This window comes from Equus quagga, chromosome 2 (assembly GCF_021613505.1).
Source record: "Equus quagga isolate Etosha38 chromosome 2, UCLA_HA_Equagga_1.0, whole genome shotgun sequence".
In the NCBI taxonomy this organism is placed as follows: Eukaryota; Metazoa; Chordata; class Mammalia; order Perissodactyla; family Equidae; genus Equus; species Equus quagga.
The window spans coordinates 69,032,023-69,048,650 of record NC_060268.1 but is presented as its reverse complement, the minus strand read 5'-3'; the positions used below and the strand labels follow the sequence as shown (position 1 = coordinate 69,048,650).

The 16,628-nt window shown below is 38.5% G+C and overlaps 1 protein-coding gene across 10 annotated transcripts in view; it reads right to left on the bottom strand.

The window, feature by feature from the left end:
* The window catches only part of SCAPER (S-phase cyclin A associated protein in the ER), a 513,402-nt gene that overhangs the window by 159,947 nt on the left and 336,827 nt on the right, over positions 1-16,628 (bottom strand). For all 10 annotated transcript variants that reach the window (XR_006887542.1, XM_046653964.1, XM_046653961.1 and 7 more), the window contains one exon: positions 7,342-7,457. Coding sequence is in view for 9 of the 10 variants with exons in the window: in XM_046653964.1 (XP_046509920.1) it covers positions 7,342-7,457 (116 nt within the window). In the remaining variant the exon portion in view is untranslated. The remainder of the gene's footprint in view (positions 1-7,341; positions 7,458-16,628) is intronic.

Below are 16,628 nucleotides of genomic sequence, written 5' to 3'. Positions count from 1 at the left end.
GTCCAAGTTAAAAATTTTTCTTAAGTAGACAGGTAAAGAAAAATGTTGAACCCACAAAGTACCACTTGAGAGCTTTCGACATGGAAAGCAAATGCCTTAATGTAGACTGGGCTAAGAAAAAAAAGTTTCAAAAGGGCTACTTTTATCAGAAAATATGAATGTAGCATCTACCAGTGTACTTCTGGTAAAGCAACAAGTCCATCTAGAATGAAGTTTTGCATTTCTTATTGGGTGAGGGAGAGAATAAGAGACGATGCAATGCTCTGAAACTTGTATCAGGTTCTTGAGTAAGTCTTGCTTTGGGATAGATGTTTAACAATATGGAGATATTGCTTAGTTTCCCTGTGAGAAACAAAACTGCAATTCCAAAAAAGCTTGCCCTGAAATAATATAAGCCAACACTTTTCTTCCTTTTGTAATATTAAATGATTTAACAAAAAAGGATAATTTGTCTTTTACAAATGCTGTATATTTCTCCTAGCAGTTGAAATTGCACTGTTAAATCTAATAATAAAGGCACATTATTCAGTTCTTCAAAATATAATAAAGCTTTATCTTATAGTGCAGGATTAATGTTCTGAGCTGCATCATGCTGCCAGGATTTGAGGTGGTTGGGAGGGATAACTGTTCTTGCAATCTTCTCACCTTCTAAACATCTTAACCTCATCTTCAAAATAGGCAACTGGTTCCTAATTTCAGAAAATAATTGGTAAAATCATTAAGTTCCTCATGAAAAAACTTATTGTTTTATTAAAAAGTTAGACTATGGCCCACTATGATCAAGTCTGAGAGAGCAGGATCTAAGGAAATACACTTTCCAGTTGTTTGTAAACATAAGACAATGTTACTGAAATTCAAAGTAAATTCTAATTATAAAGTTAATGATGAGGTAACCAATCTCAGACTCAAGGGCCCCCAACAAACTTAACACTTGAAAGCTATAAAGAATATGAGTAGTACTGTTGTTTGTTCTTATAGAACTTACATATTGTTCTTGAAGAACAATATATAATACACTTTCCTATCTTTGATTCTGATGTTACTTTAAGTGTGTGTACCTTAGCATCCACGAACAGTAAGTTTAGTGTACATAATTTTCTATACAGATTCTCCAAACTGGGGTTCGTAGAAAAAAGAAAAGTTCAGCCAATCCCAGCTTGCAGAAACATTTAATGTTCATACAAAACTATACCCTAGAGAGCTTGTAGAGCATGCTTTCTCTCTGTATTTCTACTTTAAACTGTGGGCATTCATTCTTTCCTGATATGAAAGAATTTAGAAAAACAACTATGAGGTCACAAGGAAGGCTCTATAACACAGTCAAATATTTTCAGCCCAATCTAGAGTTTAAAAAATTTTAATATTTGGATTTAAAAGTATCAGGCTCTTTTGGTTGAGAGGGACAGAAACTCACTCAAAATATTTCAAATAAAAAGAGGCATTTGTAAGGCTATTGGGAACTTTCACATGAATCCAGGAGAAAATGAACTCCCAGACCTCAGGAAGGCAGAAACAATGCCAGCTCTGTGGACTGGACCCGCTCTCATTTCCAGCCCCCTTCTCTCTCATGAAGCAATTCTGGTCTCCTCCTTTTTCCCTAATAGACTTCGTTAGTCCTGCTAAACTTGGAGTGAACGTAGCCCTGTAACGGCTATCCCAGAAGTTACTCTACTTGATTTTTCAAATTCAAATACATATACACAAAATGAGTTGGAGTTTTACAATTTTCCAACTGCAAATTCCAGAAAGAGAAACTTGACTGGCCCACTTTAACATTTTAAGCTGGGTTTTAAGTCTCATATTGCTGGCTGGTCTATGGATTCGCTGCTCTTAAGTCAAATGTCCATTCTTCATTTGATCAACTATGGCCATTGAGGGAAGCATCACATGGCATAAAATATGGCTGCATAGAGGAGGCACTGATACAATGTGTAGAACATGAAATTTTCATAACATCTAGAAAAAAAGGAGGACACAACAAATAGGACTGGAGCTGAGGTGAACATGAAGTGAGTATGGCAAGCCAAGAAGAGATGAAAGGGTAAGATGAAAGGAAGCTTATGGTGAAAACTGAATTAACGGTCTGGATTGTGTTACAAATTGAAAAGAAAGGCAAAGATTTAACAGCACATGAGCCCCAAAGAGGAAAAATAAAATCATAATAATAAAAAAAAAAGACTGGAAGAAGAAGAAAGCTACAGAGCACATGAGGCCAGGCATCTTAGGAAACTAAGCTTGCAGACATTGGATATGTAGCAAACCATTCCTTTTATGAAGACTTTGTGTATACCACCAGAGTGGTTGTTAAACAAAGGCAATACAGTAGGATACTACTAATGATATTTAGAGTTTGATCCATCTCATTTCCCATGACTGTAAGTTCCCTAAGGACAGGGACTATTTCAAATGGTTCTTAGATGTGGCAATCCCATTCCCATGTCCATGTGTGCACACAACTGCTCCCAAGAAGGGAATCCCTAGAAAACAGCTTCCCTAGGTATCAGGATTGGAAGCCCTAGATCATCTACCTGCTTCTGGAATACAAGATATCTTTTTACCACTATAGGATGAACTGCATCTGTCTCTACCCTGTGACTATCACAAGACCAAGAGAAGAGAACAGAAGCCTTTAGGGATAAAACCTCAACATTCTCTCTGAACATTCTGTCTGCCATTTGAAAAGAATAAACATTCTTTCAAAAGGGATATCATGGCTCTCTCAGGTTGCTGTCATGCCCCAAACATGATTGCTCCCAACCCTCATTCTGGTAGTGGGTCACATACATGGCTGCTGGTGACAATGAGGAGTAAATAAGGTGATACACACAAAGCATATAGCCTAGTGAATGGTACCGAGGATGCATTCTATAAATGTTAAATTCTGTCTCCTCACCAACTCAAAGGATTGAGTAAATGCAATATTGCCTAGTGGATAAATTGCATAAAAGTAACAAGTTTCACATTATTTTACTTTGGAGAATAAATGTGTGATATCTTCTTATAAATGATCTTCCTAGTAAGCAAAGCTCTACCTCAAATCATTCTGAATTTATTTATTTTTATTATATTCAGTGACTATTGTTTTACCTGAGTAAGACCGATTTATTACAGACAAATGTGTATACTATAAAGAAGCAAAAAAAGCAATGTAATTAATTTGTTTGATATGAATAGATAGGTATACTTTATAAAGGCCACAGCAGTGGGAAAAATCTATTTTTCATCACAGGTTAAAATAGGGGCAATCTTATACACACCAGTGTGCTCTGTTTCTGAAAGTGTGATAAGGACAAACAACCAAGAATACAGTTCTAGCATTCCCTTTGGCCTTTTGAATAAGTAGCAGTTACAGATACATGACATACTCACAAATTCAAAGAAATTTAAAGATAGAATTAAAAAATATATATATTGCTTAAAGTCTAGCCAACAGAGTGGACAAAATCAGGAGGGACCTTTTTGGCTGAGATGTGATCACAGTTAAAGTCCATAGAGTCAAATATTTGGTGTAGTGTGCTCTTTTACTGCTTTACTTCCATTTATTGGAAATAGAATTCATTCACATATTCAAATATTTATTAAGATACCATATGATTTCCAAATAATGTATTTACTATGGTCTCTGATCCCAAGGAATTACAATATATTGGGGGAGATGGCAGTACAACAATTGGAGTGCTTGGCAAGATAGTACCTTAATAAAGTGCCAACTCTTCACTTTTATTATCATTGCCAGTGTGTAAATATACTAAAAAACACAACACAAAATTTTGGCCACAGCTTCTAGTCTCAGCAGATTCACCTTCTTATTTACCTAATATGGGGCATTCTTTATGCCAAAAGAAAATGACAAACCACTATTTACTTTCAAATAGTAAAAGCTACGTTAAACAACTCTTATTAGCCTAAAAACAAAGAAAGGGCTAGAATAATGCCATTTATTCTTTTGCACTATTCTTTCTGCAATAAAGTTAGGAAGCAGACTAACATGGGTCACCCCAAAAGTAGATAGAACATGAAATGAAAATTGCCTTTTTCAGGGTGATCTTTCTTAGCACTGAAAACAATTTTATTGGAGCATATTTGTTAAGAAGGTTATTTTGGAATACCACATCCTAAGTCCTTGCAAAGATAATTTGAAAAGAATTCAAGTAGTCTTATGGGCTTTCCCTGGTTCTAACAAAAGCAAAACAACCCACTGAAGATTCATAAATTAATTCAACTCAAATTAATTCAAAAATTTAAATTTTCAGAAGCGAGTATAATTTCCAATTTCACATTTAAAAGTATCTGCTGGAAGCAAATATTCATAGGAAGTTACCTAGCAATAATTATAGGACAACTGCTGAGGTACCATGTGGAATGAAAAGTGAGATGGGCAGGGTGGTAAGAAAAGAAGAACAAGGAGCTGGTTTATCCACTCACAGAGCTCAGGGCTGCAGGGGCAGTGCAACATCAGGTTTCCACGGTAACTGTCTAGAGGATCCACATGGTAAATGTTACCAGAGAGCGGCTGAAACTTCTCATTCTCTGTTGTTTATTACTGAGAAAAATTAACTAATGCAGGAAAGTAAAAAACCAGTCTCTCTAGGTAAGAGTCATGAAATGCCACAGGAGGCAGAAAATAAAATGAGCTAAGGTGGCAGAAGGTTCATGGAGCCAAGGGGTGAGAGCTCGTCAGGGATGGAAGGGGAGGATGTGGGCAGGCTGAGAACAAAGGAATACCCAAGGACTATGGAAGGCCCAAGGCCAGGGCAGGGGTTTGTACAGAAGAGTGGTTGGAAGAAATATGAGAAAGAATACTTTTGGAATTACGCCACTGACTCATGCCCACCAGTGTGCTCTGAGTCTCCATCTAAATCTAACATAGTTGTGAAACTTCTCTTGCCCCTCTCCAAGGAAGCAGTATGACATTCTCATAGCCTTAATCCTTTAGCTCTGAGACGTAGTCTTGTACTCAAGACAGAAGAATCTTAGAATCAATGCTAGATGCCCACAGCTCTGAGTGCTGGCCTCACTCAGTAAGCAGTCCAGTTGAAAACACAAATCTATTGGCCTAAGGTGAGATGAAGAAACAAACTCAATCCTGGCACTGTCGTCAGCTGGTAGCCATCAGAGGAGCACTGGTCTGGACTCTCAGGATTCCATGGCTCCTTTCCAAAGTGGGTGTGCTAATTTTTGCTTAGGTCTTTTTAGGAACTGTGGAAACCTCTTCTGTTCCCTAAATGAGAGGTATAGACAAGCACCAGAACATACTCTTTGCCACAATGACAAAAGCAGCTTTTGGGAAACAGGCATTTAATCTTGGTTACCAGTCACAGAGCTCAGTGTTATGCATGCTGAAGCCTACCAGAAAACAAACAAACAAAAAACACACAAAAAAAGAAAAAAAACAGGGGTTGGCCCCGTGGCCGTGTGGTTAAGTTCGGGTGCTCCACTTTGGCGGCCCAGGGTTTCTCGCCAGTTCGAATCCTGGGCGCAGACATGGCATTGCTCATCAAGCCATGCTGAGGCGGCGTCCCACATGCCACAACTAGAAGGACCCACAACTAAAAATACACAACTATGTACTGGGGAGCTTTGGAGAGAAAAATAAAAAATAAAATCTTTTAAAAAAATAAAAAAATAAAACGAAAAACTATAGGTGCACTTAAGATAAACAATATGAATTAACAGTTATCAAAGAACTGTCCCAAAGAATCAAATGCCATTTCCTTTCTTATCTGAAATATTTATTATGTGTTTCAGTCTTTCCTTCACTGCCAACTAACACACACTGAGTAATGATGACATGCTAAGCAACATACTGTCAATAAAGTCCATTTTGGCAAGAAATACCAACTCTCCCGGGTTAAAACCCTCTATGAGTGCTATAACTGCCTGATGTGGAGCTTTCTGCTCCACAGAAAGAATCCTGACTTAAAGGATACCTATACCTTCTTTCAATAATCTCTTTGTCAGTAGAGGAAAGGAACTCAAACTAACTCCAGTATCAGAGTTTGTACTTAGAAATGTCTCATGTTAAATAGACAATACTGTCTTAAACCAGGCAAGACTACAGTTATGTGCCACATAATGACATTTTGGTCAACGATGGACTGCATACACAATGGTGGTCCAACAAGATTAGTACCATTATAGTCCAGGTGTGTAGTAGGCTATACCACCGAGGTTTGTGTAAGTACACTCTATGATGTTTGCACAATGATGAAATCCTCTAATCATGCATTTCCCAGAATGTATCCTCGTTATCAAGTGACACGTGACTGCACTACTTTAAAAACCATCACCTAATATTTACATAACACTTTAAATTTTACAAAGAACTCTCACATACATTATTTCAGCTGATCCCCACAGCAGCACTGTGAAGTGAATACGATACCCCTGTTTAACCAAATGAGGAGACAGATGCAACAAGGTTAAGGCACTTGCCCAAATTCTCCTGGCTAGTAACTGGAGATAAAACTGGAATCCAGGTTCGTGTGACTCCAAAGCCAGTGCTATTTCTATTTTACTGAAATGTCTCCCAGGAAAAAAGATAACATATTCTTGGAATTTTTTTCCTGTGGTATTTAATGGACAAATGAAGCACTCACTTCTTGGGCTAACTAAATACTTAAGTTTTCTCAGTGATAGAAATAAACTTTTATCAAAACCTCTCATTTAAACTCTGTAAATAAGAGTCTCCAAAAAATCCAGAAATTGTGCATCTTACAACTGAGAAATACAATACTTCTGAAATAATGCTGTTTGTTACTACATCTCAGGTGGCCAGGTACCAAAGGGTGACTTACGAGAACAGGACAGCAGATCTTAGGTCTAAAGCCTGCACAGGATCCTTGTGACAAAGAGCAATTTGCAGTTAAAAACCAAACTGTAATTTAGTTTCCAGCTATTTGGCTGGGACTCTAGACTAGAGCAGTCCTTGCCTCAGACTGCTCTTCTGTATGTTAGGGACTTCAAAGTTCACAGCTCAGGCCTTTGTTAATGTACTTCTTTTTTGTACATAACACAAAAAGTTAGCTTCTGTTACTACTATTCATTTCTGTTCATTTCTCTAAGCAGTTAGAATTTCTCAGGAGTTCATCAATTCTTCTTGATTTAGGATTAGAGAAGGACATACACCAAAAAGATTTCCTTTATAAGGTCTTTTAGGCTCAATTTCAGTTTTGTAAGTCAAGTTGAGCACCTCTGTTTTTTCTCTAATGGGGAGTGTAAGCTTTTGCTAGTCAAGCCTGAATATCCATACAATTTTCTTGTGGTCCTCCATATGGAAACCATAGGGCAGAAATGACTCACAAATGAAACGTGAAAGACAAATTAAAAAACTATACTTACTTAGGAGGAATTCGTGAAACTGTGTTCAAATTTGCGGCTGGGATCACTACTTGAAGAATGTGTTCAAGCGCTGTTAATCCACCAGCAACTTGAAATGCAATCTGATCTGCCACATTCTAGACAGAAATACAAACAGAAATCAGTCCAATTTCCCAGGTATAACATTATAACCAAATGAAATATTTAGTTGCAGTATGAAACATTTAATTCTTCTACAAATATTTATTGAATGCTTACTCAGTGCTAGGAACTGTAGGTGAAAAGTGGTGAACACAAAAGACACGGTTGCTGCTCCCATGAAGCTTAAAATAAGTGGATGAGACCAACACTAATCAAATAACTATAAACAAAATAACTTCAATTATGATAAGTACCTTGAAGAATAAGGAAAGATGCTCTATGAGAAAAATGGGCGAACGAACTATATATTGGGGAAGAGGTTGGCATAGGTTCCTCTGAGAAAGTTGAGGTTTTAAGACAGATAAAAGAAAAAGGAAAGGGATGGCACACTTCAGGCAGAGGGAAAAATCATTTTATACAGAAATTTTTAGCAATACTGTAAAGAACCCAGATCATTCTGTAATGTTAATTACCACCTAACACGACAAATGGACTTCCACAAAGATTTCTCCTCCTAGAACTTATTTCTTCAGTAACAGAAGATAATCTAATATCTAACCATTTAGCTAAATATATATATATTTTACTACTTCAGCTATTTTAGGGAGAACATGAAGTAAACATTTAGAACTCAGCCTATGATTATTTCTATACAATTCCTGATCTGTTTACAACTGTTCTAGGAAGGAACTTCTCCATGCTCTTTGCATTCTTCTGGCATGAAGAGGGCAAGAGTGATTCTGTGGTACACTGTATTAGTTTTTAAGCATACACAGAATCACTGTATCATATATGTAAAAAATAGGATAGCAATCTATATGGGCTGTTTGTGTCCCCCCAAAATTCTTATGTTGCAGTCCCAATCCCTAGTATCTCAGAACTGTATTTGAGGATAAGATCTTTAAAGATGTGGTTAAGTTACAATGCGGCTGTTAGGGTGGTCCCTAATCCAATATGACTGGTGTCCTTATAAGAGGAAGTGACACCACAGATGCATGTGCATAGAGAAAAGGGTGTGTGGAGACAAAGCAAGAAGGCAGCCATTTATAAACCAAACTGAGAGGTCTCAGGAAAAACCAAACCTGCTAACATCTTGATCTTGGATTTCCAGTCGCCAAAACCACGAGAAAATAAATTTCTGTTGCTTAAGCTACCCAGTTTGTGGTACTGTTATGGCAGCCCCAGCAAACTAATACACAACTCCTCTATTACAACACCACCTTACACTTCTAACAGCATTCTACAGTTCATCAAGCCTTGAAATTTCTTTGAAATACTAAGGTGTTCTTTTGAGGGGTAGGGTGCATGGAAGAGAGAGATGAGTTATACACAGGCTTTGTGAAACATGGTTGCCTGAACCTTCTGATGTTCTAACCACAATGCTCTGCCTGCTTGATGTAGACTCTTGGCTCTAGAATATGTCTGGAGTTTGGTAGTGTAATACCTTAATCATTCAATTACTCACTTTGCACACAATAAAATACAGTTTGAGACTACAATAAGTTCATTGTGAATTTCAGACAAGAACTCACACTTTTAAGATTAAAAATTAGTAACTTATTTTGGTATCAATGAAAAAAATGTTTCTTTGCAATAGAATTAACAATCAGAATATTGAGAAACCCAGTTCAGTAATTTATTTAAAACCATAAGGCTGTTACCATTCTTTCTCCTTATGTTAGGATGTCAATATAATTAGAAAATAATAACTTTTGCATTAGCACATAACGTACACAGAGAAAAATGCACTAATCATAATTATATAGCTGGATGAATTACGGAAAACTGAATACACCTTGTAACAACTCCAGAATTAAAACATTAAGCTTTATAATATGCCATAATATCTCTGGTGCCCATCCCACTATCTCTACTTCCTTCCCAAATGTAAAGGCTATTCTGACTTTTAAAATCAGATTTCTTTTGCCTACTTTTCAGTACTATAAAAATAGAACCATACTTTAAAATTTTTACAGTATCTAGCTTTTCTTGCTTGATTGGTTTTCTTCCTAAATTCATCCCATCCATATTGCTGCCTGTAGCAGTGGTTCATTCATTTTCCTTGCTGTATAATATTCCTTCATCTGATTATATACTGCAATTTAAATGTTTCACTGCTGACTGACATTTGGGTTGTTTCCACTTTGAAATTCTGGACCATGCTGCTTTAAACATTTTGGTACATGTATTTGGGCACATGTGACATGCAGTTGTGTTCAGTATATGCTTAAGAGTGGAATTGCTAGGTCACAGAGTATGCATAGGTTCAGTTTTATTGTGACCAAACAGCTTTCAAAAGTATTCAAAGCAATTTGTGTACACATTGCAGTGCAGTGGTAATTTCAGTTATTCCATACTTACACCAAAACTTGGTTTTACCATTTGTTTTTAACATTAGCCATTGTAATAGGTGTGCACTGGCATTTCATTGAGGTTTTCATTTGCCTTTTCCTGATAATCAACAGAGTTGAATACTTTATGTTTACTGGCTTTTTTTTTTTTACAACTGAGGTATACTTTACAATTGGGTGAAAGGTTCAGATCTTAAGTATACCATTCAATTAAATCTGATGAATGCTTATCAAGACCTAAATATTTCCACCACCCTAGAAAGTTCCCTCATGCCCCTTTCACAGTCAATCCCTCCTCCATGAAGCAACCACTGATTTGATTTATAGCACCATAGGTTAGTTTTGTCTATTGTAGACTTTCACATAAATGAGATCATATAGTATGTATGAATATTTTGGGAATTTAATTTGGTAGTGATTAGTTATCCCACCAGCAGTTTTACCAAAACCAGGCCTGTGGTACCATGGAAGCATCTGAAGCCTAGGGAAAATGGCAGAGGGATTCTGAGTCAAGACAGACAAGTAAACACATACATACATACATCTCCTTTCTTCTTACACTCAAAAGAAATAGGAATTATAAAGTATTTAATAATATTAAAAAGGCATAACCATGTTAAAAAATAAACAAAACATCTCTGTGACACAGGGATGGAAAAGCCCACTGTAATTTATAGGGAAAGGGTCCAACTTTCAGCAGATTCTTAAAAGAATATCTGCCCTTCTAGACTCCTCCTCCTTCTTCAGCTTTCATCCTGATTCTGGCTCCAAGTTCCAGTTATTCCACTTCTGTTACAGGTCTTAACTTTTGCCTCTTCTATCCATGCCTCCTCAGAGTGTTCAGGCTCTCAAGGTCTCTTGCTTGAAGTACTGCAGCAATGCCCTAAGGAGTACCTCTGGATCCACCCTCACCCCACACCAGCCCATTCCCTAGAGCAATGCTCCCAAACATTCTAAGATAAAAGTCAGAGATTTTTTCATTTTTCATTTTCACTCCATTGTAGACCAATACTTTTGTGAAATACAATACAAATGAAATAACGAGCAAATGAGAAAAAAAAAGATGTACTAAGTAGGAGCCCACATTTAAAAGTATTAGCTGCAACAGACATAAAATTACTCTGTCAATTTGCTAAAACTTACTCTTGATTTGTGTATTTATCTCACTATGCTCTAGTGACAGTGGCCTGGCCCTGGCCCATGGACTCCATTTTGAGTAGTCCTGCTCTGGATACCTGTATGTACAATGAGGATAATATTCTCAAGAGTAAAAGTGATCATGTCTCTCTTTGCTTAAAACACTTGAATGACTTCACCGTCTACAGAATGAGGCCCAAATTCCTCAGCACAATCCTTCAGAATCTGATCTCTCTCTAACAACCTCTTTCCCTGCCATGCTCCTGCCTTTCTCTCAACCAAATTCCCCCTATGGCCCATGGTCTTTCATGCCTCTGTGCTACTGCATATGCTGTTCCTTCCTAGAAGGGATGATCCTCTCTAGCTTTTCATCTTTGTATCCCCACTAAACTCAGAGCTTCCTGAGGTCAGGGACTATGTCTGTTTCAACACCACATCCCCAACACTTAGCAGAGGGGAATGCACTCAGAAAGTGCTCGATCAGTAGTTGTTGAGTGACAGTTTTGAGAAAGAAGGCTAACAAAGATACTTTTACACGATTTTAACTGTGAAAACACAGAGAGTCAATAACTTCTCTGGTATGATCCAGGATAAAATCCTCCATTTCTGTCATTGTATGTGCCTGTAGAATAGTGTTTCACTGGAATTGAACATCAGGACCAAAGAATGAAATTCGGTTTTTAAGACTGAAGGACATGCTCAACCTTAATGACCACCAAGGAAGGAACTATACTCTCCACTCATACTCCATTTCAATGCAAAGCCTTTATATAACGATATCTCTCGATTCAAAAACAAAGTACATCAGACCTCAAGCCAAGCAGATGCACCAGCTGATGAAATCTGTCCACAGGGAAACTGAGCAGTGTCACTGCTGTTCTTGTAGACCTTTCCACAATGGGAGACAACTAGCTCAACACTGCACAAGCGGAGGGGGAAAGGACTGAGGAGAAGCAGACCACTTTAATGTATACATCAATGCCTTAAAAACAAAACAAAACAAAACTCAAAGCCTTTTATGCAGTGCCAACAACATGGATGTGACCTCTTGAAAAACTTAAGACACAGGCTCTAACAGATATTAAGCAGGAAAAAATAAGCCAATTTCAGGAAGATAAAGGCCATTCAAAGCCGATTTTTTACTAAGGTATTAATGAAAATTGAAGCTTTAATTTATCATTTGTAGCTTTCCAAGGAAATAAAACCAAAAGCAAAACCAACTGCAAAATAAAAAACCCCACAAATATCCCCCTAGAATCAAGGAGGATTCTGGTTATCTGCACTTCTGGTTTAGAGCTGCAACAAGCCACTTCTGAATTCTCTTCCATAGAGCATGGACAGATGCAAACATTGTTCAGTAACTTCTCCTTCATGTCCCACATCAACTCCTATTCATCCAATCATCTCTGCTCTGCCTCAGGACCTCATTCTCTGTGTCTGCAAGCTCCTTAAGAGTGGTGGCTGATTCATCTCTGCAGCCCCACTCCTGGCACAGAACAGGAATGGTAAGTATCTGATGGATGAGTGACTGAAAACAAGGATGAACAAATGAAAAGATTTTTCTCAGACAGCAAAAATGTCCTGTGAGATATGACAGATTAACGCAATATAGAGGCTGTGGGCATAACAAGCAGAAACCCCTCCCACTGGATCCCATTGCCTAACACAACGAAAATGAATGGTTCTCCTCCCTTCATCTAAAGGGAGATGAAACAATCCTCTGATATTCTATGACTTTTTTTCCACTCAGGAGGACAGAAAGGGAAACTCAAGCCCAATGATGAGCTGCCCAAATGTTAAAATTAAAAGAAAAAACTACCTTCTTAAGCATGCGGCATTAAACACTCTACGTACAAAAAAAAAAAAAAAACGAAATCACTTTCACACACAATCCAGGTAGATTTAAAGGATGCAGAGAGCCTCTCATTTCCTCTTCCTCTCTATTTCCATCATACTAACTTCTTGTGCCAATCATCTAGTACTTCTTGTACACTGCTCTCTTTATATTCCTGGACATCTTAACGCCACAATGAGACTGGATGCTCCTCAAATCCATCATCTTATACTTGTTCCTATCCCTCTCAATGTCTAAAAAAAAAATTAAAGTATGCTAAAAATGCTTAACCAAATTATTTTCTTCATCCAAACTGCCACCTTCTTAACTTGCTAGCTCTCAATCCTTAAGCCCCAGATCAAATGTTGCTTCTTTCATGAAGCCTTTCCTGATCCCTTTCAACTAAAGTCAAAGGTGTCTGTATTTAACTGTATTTGTCTTGTGGCCCTCATCAGTGTTAAAAAATAAAATTCAACTGAGAAAATTTGAAGATGTAATTGGCTTTATCAAATGAGTCATGAATGGGGCAGCACCTATTCTAGCAAGCACAGAGATACTCTGAGGAATTACACAAGTGGAAGGCTTTTATAGAAAGGGGGGAGGGACGAGGAAGTCATTAGCAAAGGAAAAATGAAAGTTTCACTGGAGGAAAGTGAAAGTTCAGGTGACGATGGTTTCTTATTGACTGAGCTGTGGCATTTTCCACTGCTAGGCAAGAAGAAAACCTTCCTTCCTCCTGTTGGGGTAGCAAAGTAGAAATACCTTCCCTTTGGGAGATGCACAACAAATGTAGGGCATGAGAGCTCCCTCTAGAGGCCTTCCTGACTCCAATTTTAGTTGGGGTTTCCTTTATTAATTTTCACATCACTTTCTACATTATCCCAGAGTTATTTGTGCCCATGTACTAGACTGTAAAACCTAAACTCTCCTGTCTTTGCATTCTAAATCAGGGTCAAGCGTAGGATGCCCACACTGTAGGCACCAAGCAAAGTTTGTTCAATGAGTGAAAATATCTCATCTAGAATGGTGAACTAGGCACTTTCCCTTTTTCCTTTTACTCCTTTGCCAAATACTCTGTATTCAGACACATGAAACTGGAACTTTCATAAAGAGCTTTATCATTCTGATTTGAGTGAGGAAGAAATACCTCTAAAGATGAATGTGTGGCTTTACTTACGTACCTGGCATAACACCTTAATAGCTCTGCCTTCCTCTGCTCTGTCCCACTGCAAGACTGACAACTGACTAATAGGATTAGCAGCTCCATTCTAATAACTCAGCTTAGTTAAAGGCCAGCAAAAAATGACAGCTTCAATCTGAATTACATGGCCTGGGACTCCATTCAATTATTAACTAGAGTAACTGTTATTACCTCTCCCAATCAAAGGAGAGGCAGCTGTTAATCTTTGGTAGCCTGCAAAGGCTGGTGGCCTTTGTACTTGACTTCTCTACAGACAGTAATTATGTTCTTTGTGATCAGAGAGGAGGCCTTTCTAGCCTTTTAGACAGAAGTGGCAGATGGGGAAAACTGTTTGTATGTTCATTAGCAGGATAGGCTAGATCTGTTCTGAGCATCTGGTGGCACCTTAAGACCTGTTTAGAGAGACAAGTAGGTTTTGGCAAGTCCATAAATTTAGAACTCAGCAGCGCAATTTACAAAGATAAGAAGATCCTGAAGTAATTTTTTTTTTCCAGATTAGCACCTGAGCTAACATCTGTTGCCAATCTTCTTTTTTTCTCCCCTTTTCTTCCTTCTTTTTTTTTTCTTTTTCTCCTTCTTTCCTCACCCCCCCCCCCCCCCCCCCCCCAGTACATAGTTGTATATTCTAGTTGTGAGTGCCTCTGGTTGTGCTATGTGGGATGCCACCTCAGCATGGCCTGATGAGTGGTGACATGTCCATGCCCGGGATCCAAACCAGCAAAACCCTGGGCCGCCGAAGCAGAGCATGCAAACTTAACCACTTGGCCATGGGGCCAGCCCCCTGGAGTGAATTTTTTAATGGTTGTTTGCCCATATGAAAAACTTTCCTAACACTTAAAGGACATCATCTCTACTCATCTACTATCTTCACCTGTTATTGTCAGCTTAAAGGAAGTAAGCCTAATGAGCTGATACTCTTTATTCTATTTTATAAGTTTTCCCTCCTAAGCCTTCTAATGTTGTCTTTTTCATATTCCCATAATCTACAGAAATGTCTAGGCTCAGCTTTTCAGCTGTAGACACACTTGAAAGGATGCAGGTTCTGGCGTCAAGAATGTCACAAGGAAATTATAAATTTGTAGGAATGTGGTGCCAAAAAGAGAAAAATCTCAACGTACAGTTTGAAGGCTTAGGTAATGAGGTAACTGGGGCTGAGAGAGGCTAGAAAAGCTTTCTTAAGATGAGAGGAACGGTTCCTTTGTGATGCTAATCAGAACTTGGACCCTTTGGAAGGCTCTCCCTAAGGGAGGTGAATCGTGCCATTTTTGACCTGTTTGGACTAAGTGAGACGAGGGCAGGGTGAGTGAGAGGGGGTGGTGCAGGAACTAAAGGATGAATGCAGGACACAAGACCTGAGTGCTCTTGTTCTTTCTCTTTAAGCTGTTAAGAGAGAAACGACCAAAGATTAGCATATAGAATTTATTACTTCAATCCAACAAAACTAACACTAAAGTTATTTTGATCTCCCTCAACCTCAAGCTCTGCAAAGTTGCCAGGTGGCAGGCACTGGGCCAGGCCCACACTCATTGTGAGAGATAGACTTAAAATAGATAAACGCAGTAGTGAGATAAGTGCTACAATGAGGGGATGTACAAAGAGCTGTACGCACATAAAGGAAATGGTTCCTTTGACTAGTTCTTCAGGACACAATGGGTGTCAATGTGAACATTTTTCTGAGTTATCGTGCTATCAAATTAAAAGACAAAGGACCCAAAGTCAAGGACCTACATACAAGGTTCCTTGTGCAACTCCTTTATTCTCTCACCTTTCCCAACTTTCAGGCTACCTGCTGGTTTACAGCAGAACTTGAGGAGTCTTATCACAACAGTGCCCTTGTTTTCCTTGTTCCTGCATCTTAAGTATCCTGGATGTTTTAAAGTTGGGAGGCAAATGAAACTCAGGACCATGAGACCAAGGAGAATCTATTTTGGGCAAGGGAGCGATATGAACAAAAGCTGGTACCATGGACAAATTCCTTCAGGTCTAGGCGCTCCCAGGGAGCAGGACCTTAGGGCTCAGAGGCTCTTCTCCATGGAGATGGCAAGGAAAGGGAGAGGAGTATTCCTAAAGCACTCTGCTCTCTCTCCATCAATGCAATTGTAGTTCTTGACTGATTTTTCTATTATTTCATTGTAAATAGATCATACTGATTATCTATTTACTTAATCACAAAGTGGTCTGTGAGCTCTCTAATAGCTGGGATTATCTTTATACAGGATCTAGCAAAAATTAAGTATTCAGTAAATAGTTGCTGAATCAAAGAATAAAAGTACAGTCTACTTTCTGGGGTTCTAACATCAGAAATTCTCTTTAGAGAAAACTCATCAATCCATCATGAGAAAGAAAAGGCTGAGAAACACCCCTCTGCCTGGGAAAGTCAAGCAAAGGGTACAAATAAACTAGCAACTGTGCAAGAGGCTACTGGTTCTTGCCTATGCCGAGAAGGAAAGGCAAGGCATACCCTGGTCTTAGGTCTTCCTGAAGGGGATGAGCCCAGAGGGGAGAGGCCAGAGATGTCAAGGCCAACTGCAGGGTCTTTGCCAACCATCTTTGCTTATGTCCTGCTGTACTCATCTTGGCATTAATTTTTTTGCCCTGTTCTCAAGGAAAGTAGTGACCTAGACACATTTATGTCCTTAAGAAT